At 34.1% G+C, this 16,684-nt stretch overlaps 1 protein-coding gene across 22 annotated transcripts in view; it reads left to right on the forward strand.

Moving 5' to 3' along the window:
• The window catches only part of ZNF280D (zinc finger protein 280D), a 104,497-nt gene that overhangs the window by 50,116 nt on the left and 37,697 nt on the right, over window positions 1-16,684 (forward strand). For all 22 annotated transcript variants that reach the window (XM_032297348.1, XM_032297349.1, XM_032297340.1 and 19 more), the window contains 6 exons: window positions 2,197-2,354; window positions 3,344-3,444; window positions 4,206-4,352; window positions 11,940-12,074; window positions 13,873-14,180; window positions 14,322-14,462. In XM_032297348.1, coding sequence (XP_032153239.1) covers window positions 2,197-2,354; window positions 3,344-3,444; window positions 4,206-4,352; window positions 11,940-12,074; window positions 13,873-14,180; window positions 14,322-14,462 — 990 coding nt within the window. The remainder of the gene's footprint in view (window positions 1-2,196; window positions 2,355-3,343; window positions 3,445-4,205; window positions 4,353-11,939; window positions 12,075-13,872; window positions 14,181-14,321; window positions 14,463-16,684) is intronic.

The raw sequence follows: 16,684 nt of genomic DNA on the forward strand, positions 1-16,684 counted from the left end.
AATTTTCAAAGTTCTTTCACATTCATCTTGTTTTATATGAGTTTTCTTATTTCCTTACCTCCTTTTATCAAGCTTAGGAGCCATCAATAGCCAATGGTTGCAGTAGTTTAACAGATGGGAAATGGTATTTTGAGACAAAACACTGAAACAGTGTTGCAATATAACTCTACCACCATGATAACATGACATCAAAAATCATGTTAGCAAATATGGTAAAATGCAGAGCAATGTGATTAATTGACTTAATTTCTTGTATTGAAATATGGGATTATAAGTTATTTCTCAGTGGTTTTTTTGGCCTTTCCTTTAAGATTAGCCCATTTAATATCAAACGCGAAAATGAGGTTGGGCCTGGTGGCTCACGCCTGTAATCCCAGCACTTTGGGAGACTGAGGCAGATGATTGCTTTAGCAAAGGAGTTCGAGACCAGCCTGGGGAACACAGCAAAACCTCATCTTCAGAAAAAATACAAAAGTTAGCTGGGCATGGTAACATGCACCTGTGGTTCCAGCTATTTGTGGGGCTGAGGTGGGAGGTTAAGGCTGCAGTAAGCTGTGATCATGCCTCTGCACTCCAGCCTGGGCAACAGAGCAAAGGTGTCTCAAAATAAAATGAAAAATTCATTTTTTGTTATTGTTTATGAAGACTAGCTACATATGTCTAGATTTTCAGAATATTTACAGATTTTAAGAAAACTGTATCTGATAATATCCAGGAATTGAGCATTTTTAAAACTACTGATCATTTAGAAAATGCAACTTTAATGGTAAACACCTCATGAACAAAGAAGTTAAATGTATAATATTTTACTTTACCAGTAAAAACTAGGAAGGCAACTTGATATTTATAGAGAATAAATAATTGATAGCTCAGCATTTCTGTTCTCTGCCTTATCAACATACTGTGGTATAAGGTTTTTTTCCTACATTGAGTGTCACTAAAAATAGTTAGATTTATCTAAGTTCTGTGAACATCCTTGCAAGAGGTTTTGCTGTTTCCCTAATTTCTCTTGGGTTGAGAAGTATGAGCTTCTGATGGAAATCATTTAATAATTGGGAAAAAGTGAATTGGTTAAGGGATCATTTTATGTTATTAGCCTTTAAGTGGTGAAAGTTGTGAGCTGAAAGTTTAATGGCTTAAGACCATCACTCTATACGTAAATATTTAACCAAGACCGGGATTTTCTGTAGGCATTTGTAGAGCTGGTGTTCAAATCAAAGGAGGAAAGGATATTTCAAGGTGTATCATAGCGCACTCTAAAGAGAGGCAGTGCTGTAAATTTGTGAAAAGAGACATACATTATAATCTTCATGATGATTGCTATCCAGATTGATGGCATTATCACTTAGTTTCAAGATAATTTCTTTTAGGGACTCAAAGTGAATAATTGTTAACAGTTGACCTAGTCTAAAAATTACGGTTTTTATCGAATCACTTTACTCTCAAATTCAGCAAATAACTTCAGTAAGCTCTTTTAAATAAGTGTTACCATTTATATTGCATCCTCTGCCACTGAATGTTGTAGTTCCTGCTCAGAAGAAGCCTTTTAGGGAAGCTGAAGTAGCAGAATGTAAAACTGAAAAATGTACGTTGCCTACAAAGGGCACTGCCTGCAAGTTAAGATGAACAGTCTCTGCTAACAGTAAACCAGTATCATTAAATAAAACAAAAGGTTCTTGTAATTGTAGGTATTAAAACTGCTATTACATGCATTTAGAAACCAAGATACAAGTAAAAATACCACTAATTTGTCATTTAAGCAGCTGGAATCTATTGTATATTTTCAAGACCTTAAAAGATTTCCTCCTGACTGTAGCTGCCTTTGGTGATAGGGTTTCCTTTCTTTTAGTATTTTATTTTAAAATGTAAATAGGATTTCAAATATGGATCAGAAGCCTGCTATTTTATCTAAATGGAAAAAATCTGAATTAATGATTAAGAGTTACATCAAATTGGTGATCTTTCAGATTAATTGCATTAATGAATTATTTTAAAGCGACGATAAAAAGATGTTTATTTAACCACTTAAAGAAAGTGATTATTTAAAAATGCATACTTTCCTACACAACTTTAGGACTTTTGATAATTAAGAGCAATACATTTATATTTTTAAGATTTAGGTTCAGATTCTTGTTTGTGAGATTTCCTTTTTGTTTTTAAATCTCAAGTTTTGCACCTGTTGACAACCATTTATAGGTTTATGAACCACATGAAACACCACTTGGAACTTGAGAAGCAGAGCAGTGAGAGCTGGGAAAACCATACCACCTGCCAGCACTGTTACCGTCAGTTTCCCACACCATTTCAGTTGCAGTGTCACATCGAAAGTACACATACCCCCCATGAATTTTCTAGTAAGTTACCAATACATTTAAATATTCCATATTTATTGATTTTGATAATATAAAACAAGAAAACCTTAAGAAGTTGGTTAGAAAAATGAAAATAAGAAATAGACTTTGGAATTTGAGGGCAAAATTGAAAAGGCCAAGTTTTAACAGTTACAAACTTTTAAATAAAATTAGTTACTTATAATAAAGTACCTCTTGCAAATAATTCATTATGGTAACTGCATTGACATAACCTGTGCATTATATATTGGGGACTAAATTAAGAGCCTAGTATCATTTATTTTAAATATGAATTCAGTGCTCTTCATTTAAACTTTAGTGGGAAACAGAGCTACAGTTGTAGTTTAAAATCACAGGCCAGGCTTGATGGATCATGCCTGTAATCCCAGCACTTTGACAGGCCAATGTCAGGAGATCACCTGAGGCCAGGAGTTCAAGACCAGCCTGGCCAACATGGCAAAACTGTCTCTACTAAAAATACAAAAATTAGCTGGGCATGGTGATGCATGCCTGTTATCCCCCCTACGTGGGAAGCTAAGGCAGGAGAATCACTTGAACCCAGGAAATGGAGGTTGCAATGAGCCAAGATCATGCAATTGTACTCCAGCTGGGTGACAGAGCAAAACGCTATCTCAAAAAAACAAAAACAAAGCAAAACAAAAAAACAGATTTTGGAGCAAGATGGCTTGGTTTTAAATCCAAGATCTGCCTCTTAATACACGTACAAGATTTTAGCCATGTTACTTTATATTTGAATAATGGGGATAATATAAATACCTACCTTGTAGGATTGTTAATAGGAGTTAAGTGAGTTAATGTAGGTGAGGTAATGTGAGTGCTTAGAACTGTTCTTTGGACTTAGTTAATTAGTTAACAAGCTGTTTAACTATTGACGACTGTCACTACTGCTGTTATTATTGATATAGATGCATACAATGAATTTTTATATTAATATCTTAAATATTATAATACTGTTTTTCTCCCACATTTAGCTATTTGTAAAATCTGTGAATTGTCATTTGAAACAGAGCATGTTCTTTTACAACATATGAAGGACAATCATAAACCTGGTGAAATGCCATATGTCTGCCAGGTACACATATATTTTATTGTTTTCTTACGTGTTTAGTTTGTTTGTTGTTTTGGTTATAATATTTAAGCCTATTAGACCAGCAGTCAGCAAACTTATGCAGAACTTGGCATAACTTATGCCTTATATGAGGGTGGGCAGCAAGCTGGGTTTGGTCTACAGGCTTTTGTTTGTTTTGCTCTTCCCTGTACTGGACAAAGATGAATCCTGTTGTAGAAAAACAAACATATGGACTTACTGTACTATATAGGGAAGAATGTAGACATACAAGGGAAATACATAGTGCTGTTAGTTACAAAGAACCCTACCAAATGCTTTCACAAAGCATTTGGCAAAAGCATTTTTGCAGAATTTGAAGGAAGAGGAAGGCAAGGAAAAGATAAATTGCCACTGCCATAAACCTGGAGGCCATTGATAATCTAAAGGAGAATGCTGTTTCATGTAGCAGAAAAATATGTTATAGGGCAAGAGTTGCCAAAGCTTGAAAATTCAAGTCAAGATAGAAGGTGATAGATAAAAAGATCTGATAAGGGGAAGGGGATCTAGTTGTGTTTTGGGATATATCCCTTAACTTTGAAAGCTACGTTTAATGTCTCAAAGATGATCTTGCAGTGTTGCCTTAGTGAGATTCTTGGCTGCAAACGCATCAGAGCTAGATTAGTAGTACATAATGTTCTCCTGACAAATTGTAAATTATTGTTACTTTGTAATTGCATATCAGTTACAAATTTTCAAGTTAAACCAAGCCTTCTTTCTATTTTTAGGTTTGCAATTATAGATCATCATCATTTTCTGATGTGGAAACTCATTTTAGAACATCCCATGAAAACACTAAGAACTTGCTATGTCCATTTTGCCTCAAAGTTATTAAAATTGCAACGCCATATATGCATCATTATATGAAACATCAGGTGAGATTTATCAGTTCTTATTTGTTTATTTTGTCTTAGTGAAAACACTGATTATGACTTGGAGCATCTGTAGATTTGTTTTGCAAGGGAAGCAAAGTGGTTCCAAATGACACTATTAATTTATGCTTTATGTTTGCTTGTGAAATTTCCACTTCTTTTCCTTACTTCCTTTCTGGTGATGGTGTGGGTCATAAATAATGTAAATTCTGAAAGATAGCTAGAAATAGGAAGCCTATGATGAGAGGGAAAAAAAGGTGAGTGGAATATCCAAAATATTTAATATTTTGGGGTATAAATGTAGATATGAGAATGATTTTGAAGAGAGTTCTCAGGACAAGGGGAAAAATGAGTTTGAACTGAAAAAGAAAAGATAGAGGATTTATAATCTTATTTTCCTTTTGCTCTTCAAACTTTCTAACCCCTTATCATTATGAGAAGCTATATTGTCATCATTGACCTGGAATTGTCTTTTATAGTCATGTGACCATAGGAATAGTAGTGACGCTTATTAATCAATGTATTAATTCTGCCAGAGAAATATATTTAGATCATCACTTGTTCCCTAGATGGCTTCCACCAATTTTGCTATATAATTTTGGAACTCAGTGCTTGTACTTAGTGCTTTACCCTTCCCTTGAATTCTGATATTATGCTTATTGGCTCTTTTCCTGAAGCAATTAAACCATCTTTTGTTTGGACTAAAAATTTTGATGCAACACTAATCCTATATTTGAGTGCTTGAAAGAACAACAGTGCCTTTGCCAAAATTAGAATCTGATGGATTTACTGAATCTGAGCATGCAGTCAAGTTTTGCCAACTCATTACAAACAGTACATTCTCTTATTATTGATTAAATTGACATGCCAATTTATTCAGCATTGGTGCTCACTTTGCTGTCATTTTCAGTTGTCAGTTAATCATGAAATTGACTTGAAGTTTTTAATTGGAGAAGATCATAAAAGTAGAATTTCTAGATCAATTTGGGATCACCTGTGTTGTGACTGGGCTGCCACCCATCTTGAGAGTGTCTGGCAAGATTTTCTATGCTAGGGTTTCCCCAACAGTGTTTCATCAGTTGTTAATAGATATTTTCCCCCAAATCATCACTGCTAAATAAATTTGTTAAATGCCTGGATTTATAAAATCAAGCAGTTTTGTTTGTTTTTTAAAACAGGACTTTTCAGAACTTTTAATATGCCAGTGGACATTGTAAATCTCTGAGAAAAGATATAGTATGTATCATTCCCCAAACTTATTTGACTATTGACCACTTTATTTGCACAGTACCTATTAACATTTCTTGATGAACAGAGTTTGGGAAACACTGTTCCTGATACTCTGTATTTCATCTTTGGAGTTTAATTTTGAAAGGGTGAATGAAGTATAAGGCAGTAGCTCTAGTTCATGATGGGGCTTTTTAACATAATCTTTCCCAGGTAATTTGCCAGACCATAGAGTGAGATAGAGATGTGGAAAGAATGATAACTATGACAGAGATTTGGGGACCCACTATGTGAGCTGTGTGATGTATAAGCAAGTCATCATGCCCTGTGTTTGATGTTTTAACTTGCCATGGCTGCCAGTTTTCTTTTTTGTTTGGAGTGCCTGGGAGGTAGATAGCCAGCATTAAAGAGGAGGCAATCTATTAATAAGAAGGATCATTGGGCATCCTTGAAGGTATTTACAATTTGTGTAATTATTTACAAGACTGGAAAACCATAGCTGAGTGGGATTATAAACTTGTAGTTGAGATGTCGTTATTACCGAAGTATTGGACAATCAGAATAGTTGACTCCATGCCTCATTCCATTATTTTTGAAGAACTCAGTTGTAACTTTTTTTTAAAGATTATATTATGTCTTTAGTGATTTTCGAGTTAATAACCCAGTTTGTGTGACTTTCAAGAAGTATTGATAGCAATTCCAGATGTGTTAAATGTGCTCATTAGAGCTTTAATAAAACAAGCAGTTAACATACACTAATTACTTACCTTATCGCAGCAGCTGGCACTTTACATGTATTTTCTTGTTTAATCCTCTCAACCACTATATGTATATTATTATTTATGTTTTATAGATGAGGAGACAGAGCTTTAGAGAAAGTAATTTGCCTAGTGTCACATTGTCTAATAAAAGGCTGAGTTAAAAGTTTGACTTTAGTGTCCAAGCTTTTACTGTTCTACCACAGAGTTGGATTTCACATTGACATTAGGTCTAAAGATAGAAATTACATATAGTAAGAATTAAATATAAATCTCTCAAGTCTCCCAAACAATATAGTATACTTATAAAAAATTTAATACAGATATTTATTTCTTTATACTTGGAATAGATCACTGTTTCTTTTATTGAACATAGGGTTAGAAAAAACATAGTGTTCTATCTTCATCACCCTTGGTGCTTTGAAATGCATGCGTACATAAGTGAGATGTGTAGGACTTGAATCCAACTAAGGGACTAGTAGATTAATATATTCTACCTTAGGACTCTAGACAAATGTTCATTGAATGAAGAGGTAGATATTTTGAACTAAATTGCACATGCTACTCATATGTATTTTCTCTGTTAGTCTCTTTTCTGACTCACCATTCAGCTAAGAAATATTTACTGAATGCCTTATTATGTGCCAGGGGTGCTTTAGATATCATATAGCAGTGAACAAAGCCAAGTTTGTGTCCTCTGGAATTTACATTATAGTAGAGAAAGATAGTACATTTGTGTGTGTGTGTGTGTGTGTGTGTTAGAATGTATATACTGGCAATAAGTACTGCGGGAGGAAAATGCGGAAGATGAGGAGTGTTAAAGATTGGGGAGGTGATAGGAGTGGAGGAGTGGTCAAAAAAGGGTGTATCAAAGGATGCTCAAACATGGGCCTCTCTGAAGGATAAAGGAGTAAACCATGTGAATTACCTGGGAGAGGTAACATTATATAGTCAGTGAATTGAGTGTATCCCTGGGATGGTCACGAAGTAGCAAGGAGGCCAGTGTGGCTAAAGCCGAGTAAATTAATAGAAGGTGGAGTAACAGGAGATGAGGTTTTAGCAATAAAATGTGGACCAATTCATGTGGAGCTTTGTAAGCCACAGCCAAGACTCTGGAAAGGCACTAAACATTTTTAAGTATGTGAAAGATGTGCAGTGTTTTTATTACTGGCAACTAAGAAGAGAAAAGCCCATAGGAAAGAAAGGACATTAGGGGGAGAACATAGAAAGTTTTTAAGTGGTAAGTGGCTTGGGCCTGTATGGTAGCAATGGTTGGAGGTAATGAGAAGTGGAAAGATTATGAATGGTTTTGAAGGTAGAACTGACAGATTTTATTAATGTATTTGACATGGGATGTAAGAGAGAGAGAGATTAAATGTTTTGTCTTGAGCAGTTATAAGAACGGAGTTTCATGTACTGAGACGGGGAAGACTGAAGAAAGAACAGATTTTTTAGGAGGAGGGAAACAGGGATACAGGAAGGAAATATTAAGTTCAATTTTGTTTGGATAGATTTGAGAAGCATATTAGACATCAGGCAGTAATGTTAAGTAGGCAGTTGGTTAGATGGTATTTAAAACCATGAAACTGGGTGATGTAATCAACTGAGTGGTTACATATAGAGAAAAGATTTCTGGGAACTCAACTGGTGAACTTTTTTCCTTCTCTTTTGTTTTCGTATCTGTTTCTTGGTCAAATTTTCTCTCCTTTTTCTCCTTTTCCTTGTGCACATATAAGTGAATTTGTTTGAATTGCCCATACCTGTGATGTAATCCAGTGTATCACACTTCTAAAATACTTTTAAGAGCCTAGGAGGTTGAGGCTGTAGAAAGTCAAGACTACACCGCTGCATTCTAGCCTGGATGACACAGTGAGACCTTGCGTTAAAAAAAAAAAAGTCTTAAGATGCAGTTATTAATAGAATTGTAACACATATTTATATGTTGCTTTGAATTTTATGAAGAATTTTTATTTATGAAGTGCTTGCTTATATGCCAGGAACTGTGCTAGGTACTTCCCTATATATTATTTTGTTTGATTTTTATAAATAAGTGGTTGTTTAAAAAAAACCCACAAAACTTCAGGCCAATATCCTTGATGAACATTGATGGAAAAATCCTCATTTAAATACTGGCAAACTGAATCCAGCAACACATCAAAAAGCTTATCCACCATGATTGAGTAGGCTTTATCCCTAGGATGCAAAGGTTGGTTCAACATATACAAATCAATAAATGTGATTCATCACAAACAGAACTAAAGACAAAAACCTCATGATTATCTCAATAGATGCAGAAAAGGCTTTCAATAAAATTCAGTATCTCTTCATTTAAAAACTCAATAAACTAGGTATTGAAGAAACATACCTAAAAATAATAAGAGCCATATATAATAAGCCCACAGCCAATGTCATACCGAATGGGCAAAAACTGGAAGCATTCCCTTTAAAAACCAGTACCAGACAAAGATGCTCTTTCTCACCCCTCCTATTCAAGATAGTATTGGAAGTTCTGGCCAGGGCAATCAGGCAAGAGAAAGAAATAAAGTGAATTCAAATAGGAAGAGAGGAAATCAAACTATCTGTCTTTGCAGATGACATGATTCTGTATCTAGAAAACCCCATCATCTCCGCCCAAAAGCTTTTTAAGCTGATAAGCAACTTCAGCAAAGTCTCAAGATACAAAATCAGTACACAAAAATCACTGACTTTTCTATATACCAACAACAGGCAAGCCAAGAGCCAAATCATGAGTGAACTCCCATTTACAATTGCCAGAAAAAGAATGAAATAACTAGGAATAGAGCTAACAAGGGAAGTGAATTTTCTCTATGAGGAAAACTATTATACAAACCACTGCTCAAAGAAATCAGAGATGACACAAACAAATGGAAAAACTTTCCATGCTCATGGCTAGGAAGAATCAATATTGTGGAAATGGCCATACTGCCCAAAGTAATTAATACATTCAATGCTATTCCCATTAAACTACCATGGACATTCTTCACATAACTAGGAAAAACGATTTAAAAATTTGTATAGAACCAAAAATAGCCTAAATAACCATGACAATACTAAGAAAAACAAAGTTGGAGGCATCACACTACCTGATTTCAAACTATACTACAGGGCTATAGCAATCAAAACAACTTGGTACTGGTACAAGAACAGACACAGAGAACAATGGAATAGAATAGAGCACCCAGAAATAAAACCACACATCTACAACCATCTGATCTTCAACAAACCTGACAAAAGCAAGCAATGGAGAAAGGATTCCCTCTTCAATAAATGGTGTTTAGAGAACTAGCTACCGATAGGCAGAAAACTGAAACTGGACCCCTTCCTTATATCATAAACCAAAATTAACCCAAGATAGATTAAAGACTTAACTGTTAATCCCAAAACTGTAAAAACCCTAAAAGAAAACGTAGGCAATACCATTCAGGACATACGCACGGGCAAAGATTTCTTGACAAAGACACCAAAAGCAATTGCAACAAAAGCAAAAATTGGCAAATGGGATCTAATTAATCTAAGGAGCTTCTACACAGCAAAATAAACTATCAACAAAGTAAACAGACAACCTACAGAATGGGAGAAAATTTTTGGAAACTATGCATCTGACAAAGGTCTAATATCTAGCATCTATAAAGAACTTAAACAGATTTACAAGAAGAAAACCAATCCCATTAGAAAGTGGGCAAAGGATATGAACAGACAATTCTTAAAAGAAGACATACATGCAGCCAACAATGATATGAAAAAAAGCTCAACATCACTGATTATTAGAGGAATGCAAATCAAAACCACAGTGAGATACCATCTCATACCTGTCAGAATGGCTATTATTAAAAGTTCAAAAAATAATAGATACTGGCAAGGTTGTAGAGAAAAAGGAGTGATTTTATACTGTTGATGGGAGTATAAATTAACCATTGTGGAAGACAGTGTGGCAATTCCTTGAAGACCTACAGACAGAAATACATTCTACCCAGCAATTTTATTGCTGGGTATATACCCAAAGGAATATAAATCATTCTGGTAAAACATATGCTCACATATGTTCTTTGCAGCACTATGCACAATAGCAAAAACATGCAATCAATCTAGATGCCCATCAGTGGTGGGCTGGATAAAAAAAATGTACATATATACCATGGAATACCATACTTTTTTATGGAATACCATAAAAAAGAATGAGATCATGTCCTTTGCAGGGACATGGATTTGCCCTTATCCTTAGCAAACTAATGCAGGAACAGAAAACCGAATACCACGTGTTCTCACTTATACGTGGAAGCTGAATGATGAGAACACATGGACACATAGAGGGTAACAACACATACTTGGGCCTACCAGAAGGCAGAGAGTAGGAGGAGAGACAAGATCAAGAAAAATACTACTTTTTCTTGGGTGATGAAATAATCTGCACAAAAAAACTCCAGGACACATGTTTACCTGTGTAACAAACCTGCATATCCTGCTCGTGTACCCTGAACTTAAAAGTTAAAAATAAATAAATAATTAGTTGTATTTAAATGGACATAGTAATGTATCTGGCAGAGATACAGCTTTAGAAAAGGCATTCCTTTGTAATTATATGTTGTATAATTATGTGTATGTGTGTATATGTGTATTTATATATATATGTATGTATGTAAAACAACATATAATTACAAAGGAGTGGTTTCTCTAAAACCATTATATGTAAAAAATATATTAATGAGGGTAAAAATTGCAGTTGATAATCTGTAGTAGAAAGAACGCTGGATCAGGAGTCTGGTAATATCACTAACTAGCTGTGGGGAAGTGCCTTAGATTTTTTTAGGGGGTCCTATTTCCCATCTGTAGAATAATGGGTTTGAGGAGGACTCAGTCCAGGGATTCTCAATCAGTAAGTTCAGTTGTTCTGTTTTATGCCTCCTTATCCACATTGTCTAATATAGTAGCTACTAGCCACATATGGCTTTTTAGATATAAATTAATTAAACAATATTTAAAATATAGTTCTTTAGTCACAGTAGCCACATTTCAGGTGCTTCACTAACCACCTCTGACTAGTGGCTATTGTGTTGGACAGTACATCTCTATAATATTTCATTATTGTAAAAGGTATTATTGGACAGCATTGGTTTATATAACCATTTCTATTAAATAACCTGCTTTGAAATGTCTGGTTAAATTTATTTGGTTTTAGAAAGTTTATTTTACCAACTTTTTAACTAACTAGTAATAGCAAAAATTATAAATAATTTACTTTTTCTAGGATAAAAACACAATACATCTAATTTTCACAGTATCATGTTTATTTCAAGTTTATAACTGAAAGAGCTTTCTCACCACAATTAAGTTTTATTAGAAGCTTTTGATAGAACTTTTATGCACAGTTCCTATATAGTAGCCAAACACTTTTGAAACCCAAATACTAATTTACTGACTTACTTAAAATGAGGTATTTTGATATTATTTATGATAGGATATGCTAAACTGTTAGTTTTTACATTGTTTAGGTATCATTAAAATTAAGTCAGAGTAGTTTCAGGACACAGGATTTGTGGTTGTTGAAATTATTTTTCCCCCTTTTTCTCTTTTTTTTCCTAAACAGAAAAAAGGAATACATCGTTGTACAAAATGCAGGCTGCAGTTTTTGACGTGCAAGGAGAAAATGGATCATAAGACTCAACATCATCGAACATTTGTAAAACCTAAACAACTAGAAGGATTACCTCCTGGAACAAAAGTGAGTTGAAATATATTGCATTTTAACATTTTGCATGATAAAGAGAAATTAACTCCTGTCCGGCTTTATCTATTGAATATATTTTTAAATGACTTCAGATTTTTGCTCAGACTTTAATTTTAGGTTTTAATCTTATGCATAGAAGGAAAAACTAACCAGTGTTTTGAGTTTAATGATAGGTGTTAGGTTAGAGTAGTAGTCCTTTTTAAAAAGTACAACTCACTTAACTTTTCCTGGGTCACTGGGTTATTTCAGTATTTTATAGGCTGTTTTTGAGCTTTCAGTTGACAATGTATATGTTGATTTTAGCTGCTAAACCATAAGATGTTTGAGATCAGGAATCATGTGTTCTCAGCATCTGGTGTGGTGCCTTGAGTGCTATAGGTTCTCAGATGTTTGTTGCAGTTGTTATTACTAAGTTTATTCTGAGAAGCAAGTTCTACTGCTGGATAGCATTGTGTTTTAAGTGAGCAAACACATGTCTGACTGCATACTGATGATTGTAATTTACTTTTCCCTTTTTGCCTTATATACATCTGTTTTCTCTGACTTCTTTGTATACAGTCAGCTCTTGAATATTTGCTCCAGTGGAGGGAAACAGAGGCATGGATAATCCAAAGTGAAATAATCCCCAAAACATTTATTTTTGGCTTTGGGTACTTACCTTTGAATGTGGGTATGTCTGTTATTTGAATTAACTAAAACAGTATACAGCCATGCTTTGAAGACATGATAGCAAGAGAAGCTATCCAGCATCCTTCCCTGCAGTCCATTCATTTCATGCTGGGACTAGACATGCAGAACATTAATGTAAGCAGTGCAGTACTCTCTCATTTTTTCCCTTATTAATAATAATAATATTAATGATAATGATACTAAATGTTTTTATAGCTCCTTAGAATTAAACTTTCAGTGTACTTTTTCATACATTCGATTGTCTAATTCATACCACAATCCACTGAGGTTAATAAGGCAGATACTACCCCATATTATAGATGTGAAGAAGCTTAGAGAAGATAAGTTTCTTATTCAAGGTCACATGACTAGGCAGGTCTTTTGATTCCTGGTACAGTGCTATTTATTGTATGTTACTCCAGCACATGTATGTCATAGGACTTATCAACTGTTTCTCAAATATAGAAGGGTATAGTCAAATGATTAACGAGAATGTTGGTAGGCACTTGTGTTTTTCATTGTCAACCAACAGATATAATTAAACATTTTCTCATTCTGAATACTAAATGATGAACTTTGTATTAATTTACTTTAAGAAAATTTGGAATACTATTTAGCTCTCCACGCAGTATAATAAATTGATGTAACTCCTCCCATAACATTTGTAAGCATATATCTTGGGCACTGAGCCCTGGAAAGAGGAAATCGCATTTACTGCAGATCTGGTTTTTTAATAGTTGTTAAAGGGTAATTTAGGCCTTTCTAGAGTTATTTTTCAGACTTTGAGATTTAAATTTTGAGCTCTATGTTTGAATTTCCTAAAGTTATATCAGGGCATAAAAAATAGCTATGGAATATGCTCTTTTTATATTCATATGATTTGTATTAACTCCTAAGATAACTGCGTTAACATATAACTGATCAATACAAAAATGTAATATTACAACTGAATTTCATGTTTAATATCATTTAATGGTTTGAACATTTAGAATAAATGGGAGATTTACCTGATTATATGTGCTTTCTTGAAAATTCTTTATTTTTAACTATTTTTGTACCATGATATTTTAATATTAATATAATGATTAATTTCTTAAAGCAAATATTCTCTTTGTTTTTGTAGGTTACTATTCGAGCTTCAGTTGGACCTCTGCAATCAGGAGCTTCACCTACACCTTCCATTAGTGCAAGTGCTTCCACCCTTCAGCTCTCACCTCCAAGGACTAAAAATATAACTGCTAAAACTCCTGCAAAATCTAATACAAGTAAACCTAATATAATCAAATCCAACACAAGTAAACCTAATACAAGTAAGCCTAATGGAAGTAAATCTAAATACAAATCAAAAATCTCTAATATGCAAAAGAAACAAAGCACATTGGCTAGTAGCAATAAAAAAAGTAAAGTCAATACAGCATTGAGGAATTTAAGGTAATCTTTTATTCCTGATATACAATATAATTTAAACTTAAGTATAAAAACTTTATATTTAGTTAACAGAACATTAATAAAGCTCTTCCTTAGTATTTTTGTTTTAAAATATATTTTTATCATTTTTTATGTCTCCCTAAGGTATCGTCTGGGCGTTCACAAGTGCATTGAGTGTTGTTCTGAAATAAAAGATTTTGCAAACCACTTTCCTACGTATGTCCACTGTAGTTTTTGCAGATACAACACTAGCTGTAGCAAAGCCTATGTAAATCATATGATGAGGTAAGATGAATTAAATGTGTAAATTGCCATTCAAAATTATAGTTCAGCAAGTTTCTGTTTTGAAAACAAAGTTATTCTATTAGAAGCCAGTTTTACTCTTCAAGGAGCTAAAAGGATCTAACAATAAGGAACTTTTAGGATATTGCCTGGTCCTGTTTCTCAGCATAGTAACTCTAGAAATTGTGGGACTAAAATTGTAAGAAAAATTAAGCTAATGAAATTAGAATAGGTTTGTTAGGGAAATAGTTTTTCTTTTTTATTTTTTTGAGATGGAGTCTCATTCTGTCTCCCTGGCTGGAGTGCAGTGGTGCCATCCCAGCTCACTGAAACCTCCACTGCCTGGGTTCAAGGAATTTTCCTGCCTCTCTGCCTCTCTAGTAGCTGGAGTACCCTGCCTCCTGAGTAGCCACCATGCCCGGCAAATTTTTTAGATTTTTAGTAGAGACAAGTTTTCACCATATTGGCCAGGCTGGTCTCAAACTCTTGACCTCAAATGATCTGCCTGCCTCAGCCTCCCAAAGTGCTGGGATTACAGGCATGAGCCGTTGCAGCCAGCTGAAAAATAGTTTTTTCATGGAACTTTTTATTGTCCCATTGGTGTTTCAGTAATGGTTATTTTCCAACAAAATGTAAAATTTTAAATATGTTTACTAAAAAATCTCATCCTCTTTAAAGCAGTCACTTTGAGAGATTTTAAGGTTTTTCAAAGGAGTCTGTTTCTCTTTCTCTATTCCAGCTGTCTTTTTATCCATGTATCATGCCATCTCTACTTGCATTCATTCAGTGAAAATGAGAGACTATTCTAGTCATGATGCCACTTTTGCAGTTCTTTTTCATTAGTTCATTCAACTTAGATTATTTGAGTACTTACCATTTACACTATGTTAGGAAAAGCCTTCAGAGTCTGCATTACTTCCATTTAGGTCTTATTAGGGGAATAGTTTATTCCTTCAGAATATTGTATTTTTTTAAAAAAGGCCAAAGTTGTTTAGATGTAAACCTGATAGTTTGCTTATTCAAAGTGACTTTGTTCAATTAAAAAAAAAATTAGAATCAATGTATTATAAGTGAGTTTCTTGCAGATTACACCATGACTTCTCTGTTACTTTCTGGTCATTATCAACTACTGCTTTCAAGGATTCTTCTACCTTGTTTGGTGGCTTCAGCACTTCTCTCAGTTTTTCCCACTCTTGATGATCAGCCTGACCTCATGGGATCTTGCTTCTTTAGTGCCAGTATTTCACATCAACTTTTAAGTTCATATGCTGTCTTTTTTTTTTTTTTCTTGAAACTACAGTCCCATTAAATCTCTTTCTATCAACCGTTCATTCCTTTTGGATTTCCATTACCCCATGGTGTTCAGGGCTTTGACTTCTTTTTCCAGGCTAGTAGCACCCATCTAATTTTGTAGTCAGCCTCACTCTCAGGATCATCTGTTTTGATTGCAGCTTTTTGTCCTAGAATCCTTTACATTTTTAGTCATGCTCACTTGGCATAAAGCCCAGGGTGAGATTTAAACCTCTTCATTTTTTGAACTTTCTCTGTGCTCACTTCTAGACTATCAGACAGTGCTTGATTTAATCAACTCTGACTTCAAAAACTTTAACAATGCTTAGGTCCTATTTTTTTCTTTTTAAAGGCCTCTTTATTTTTACTTACAACATTTGTTTAATCCTTCTTCAGTACCCTAAAGATTATATTTTAGTTTCTCAGTTGTTAACCTGGCCTATTAATTAGTCAATTGTAGGTCATCCTTTTTTTTTTTCCTAAAGTTAACTCTTTTCAACCCCTTATTTCTTGTCTTCCTTTTTACCATTAACATTTGTAAAAAGTGTTTGCTACCAGCTTTCTTATGATTCATTTCTTTACCCTTTGAGTATTGCCCACATCTACCAACATTCCGCTTGTAAAGACTGTTATGAACTTACCACCATATTTACTCACTGTTTTTCATTCTTACTCCTCTGTGACTTCTTTAGTCTTTGATATTGTTGTCACTCATTTTTTTAAAACTTAATTTGTTTAATTTTCCTGATAGCCATGTGAAATTAATTAATTTAAAAATTTTTATAGAGAATAATTCATATTTGTAGAGTACCTATGATGTTTTGTTACAGCCATATAATATGTAATAAACCTAGGTAATTGGGATAGCCATCACTTCCAATATATATCCTTCCTTCCTTCCTTCCTTCCTTCCTTCCTTCCTTCCTTCCTTCCTT

This window comes from Sapajus apella, unplaced genomic scaffold (genome assembly GCF_009761245.1).
Source record: "Sapajus apella isolate SASKATOON/1434 unplaced genomic scaffold, GSC_monkey_1.0 scaffold37, whole genome shotgun sequence".
In the NCBI taxonomy this organism is placed as follows: domain Eukaryota; kingdom Metazoa; phylum Chordata; class Mammalia; order Primates; family Cebidae; genus Sapajus; species Sapajus apella.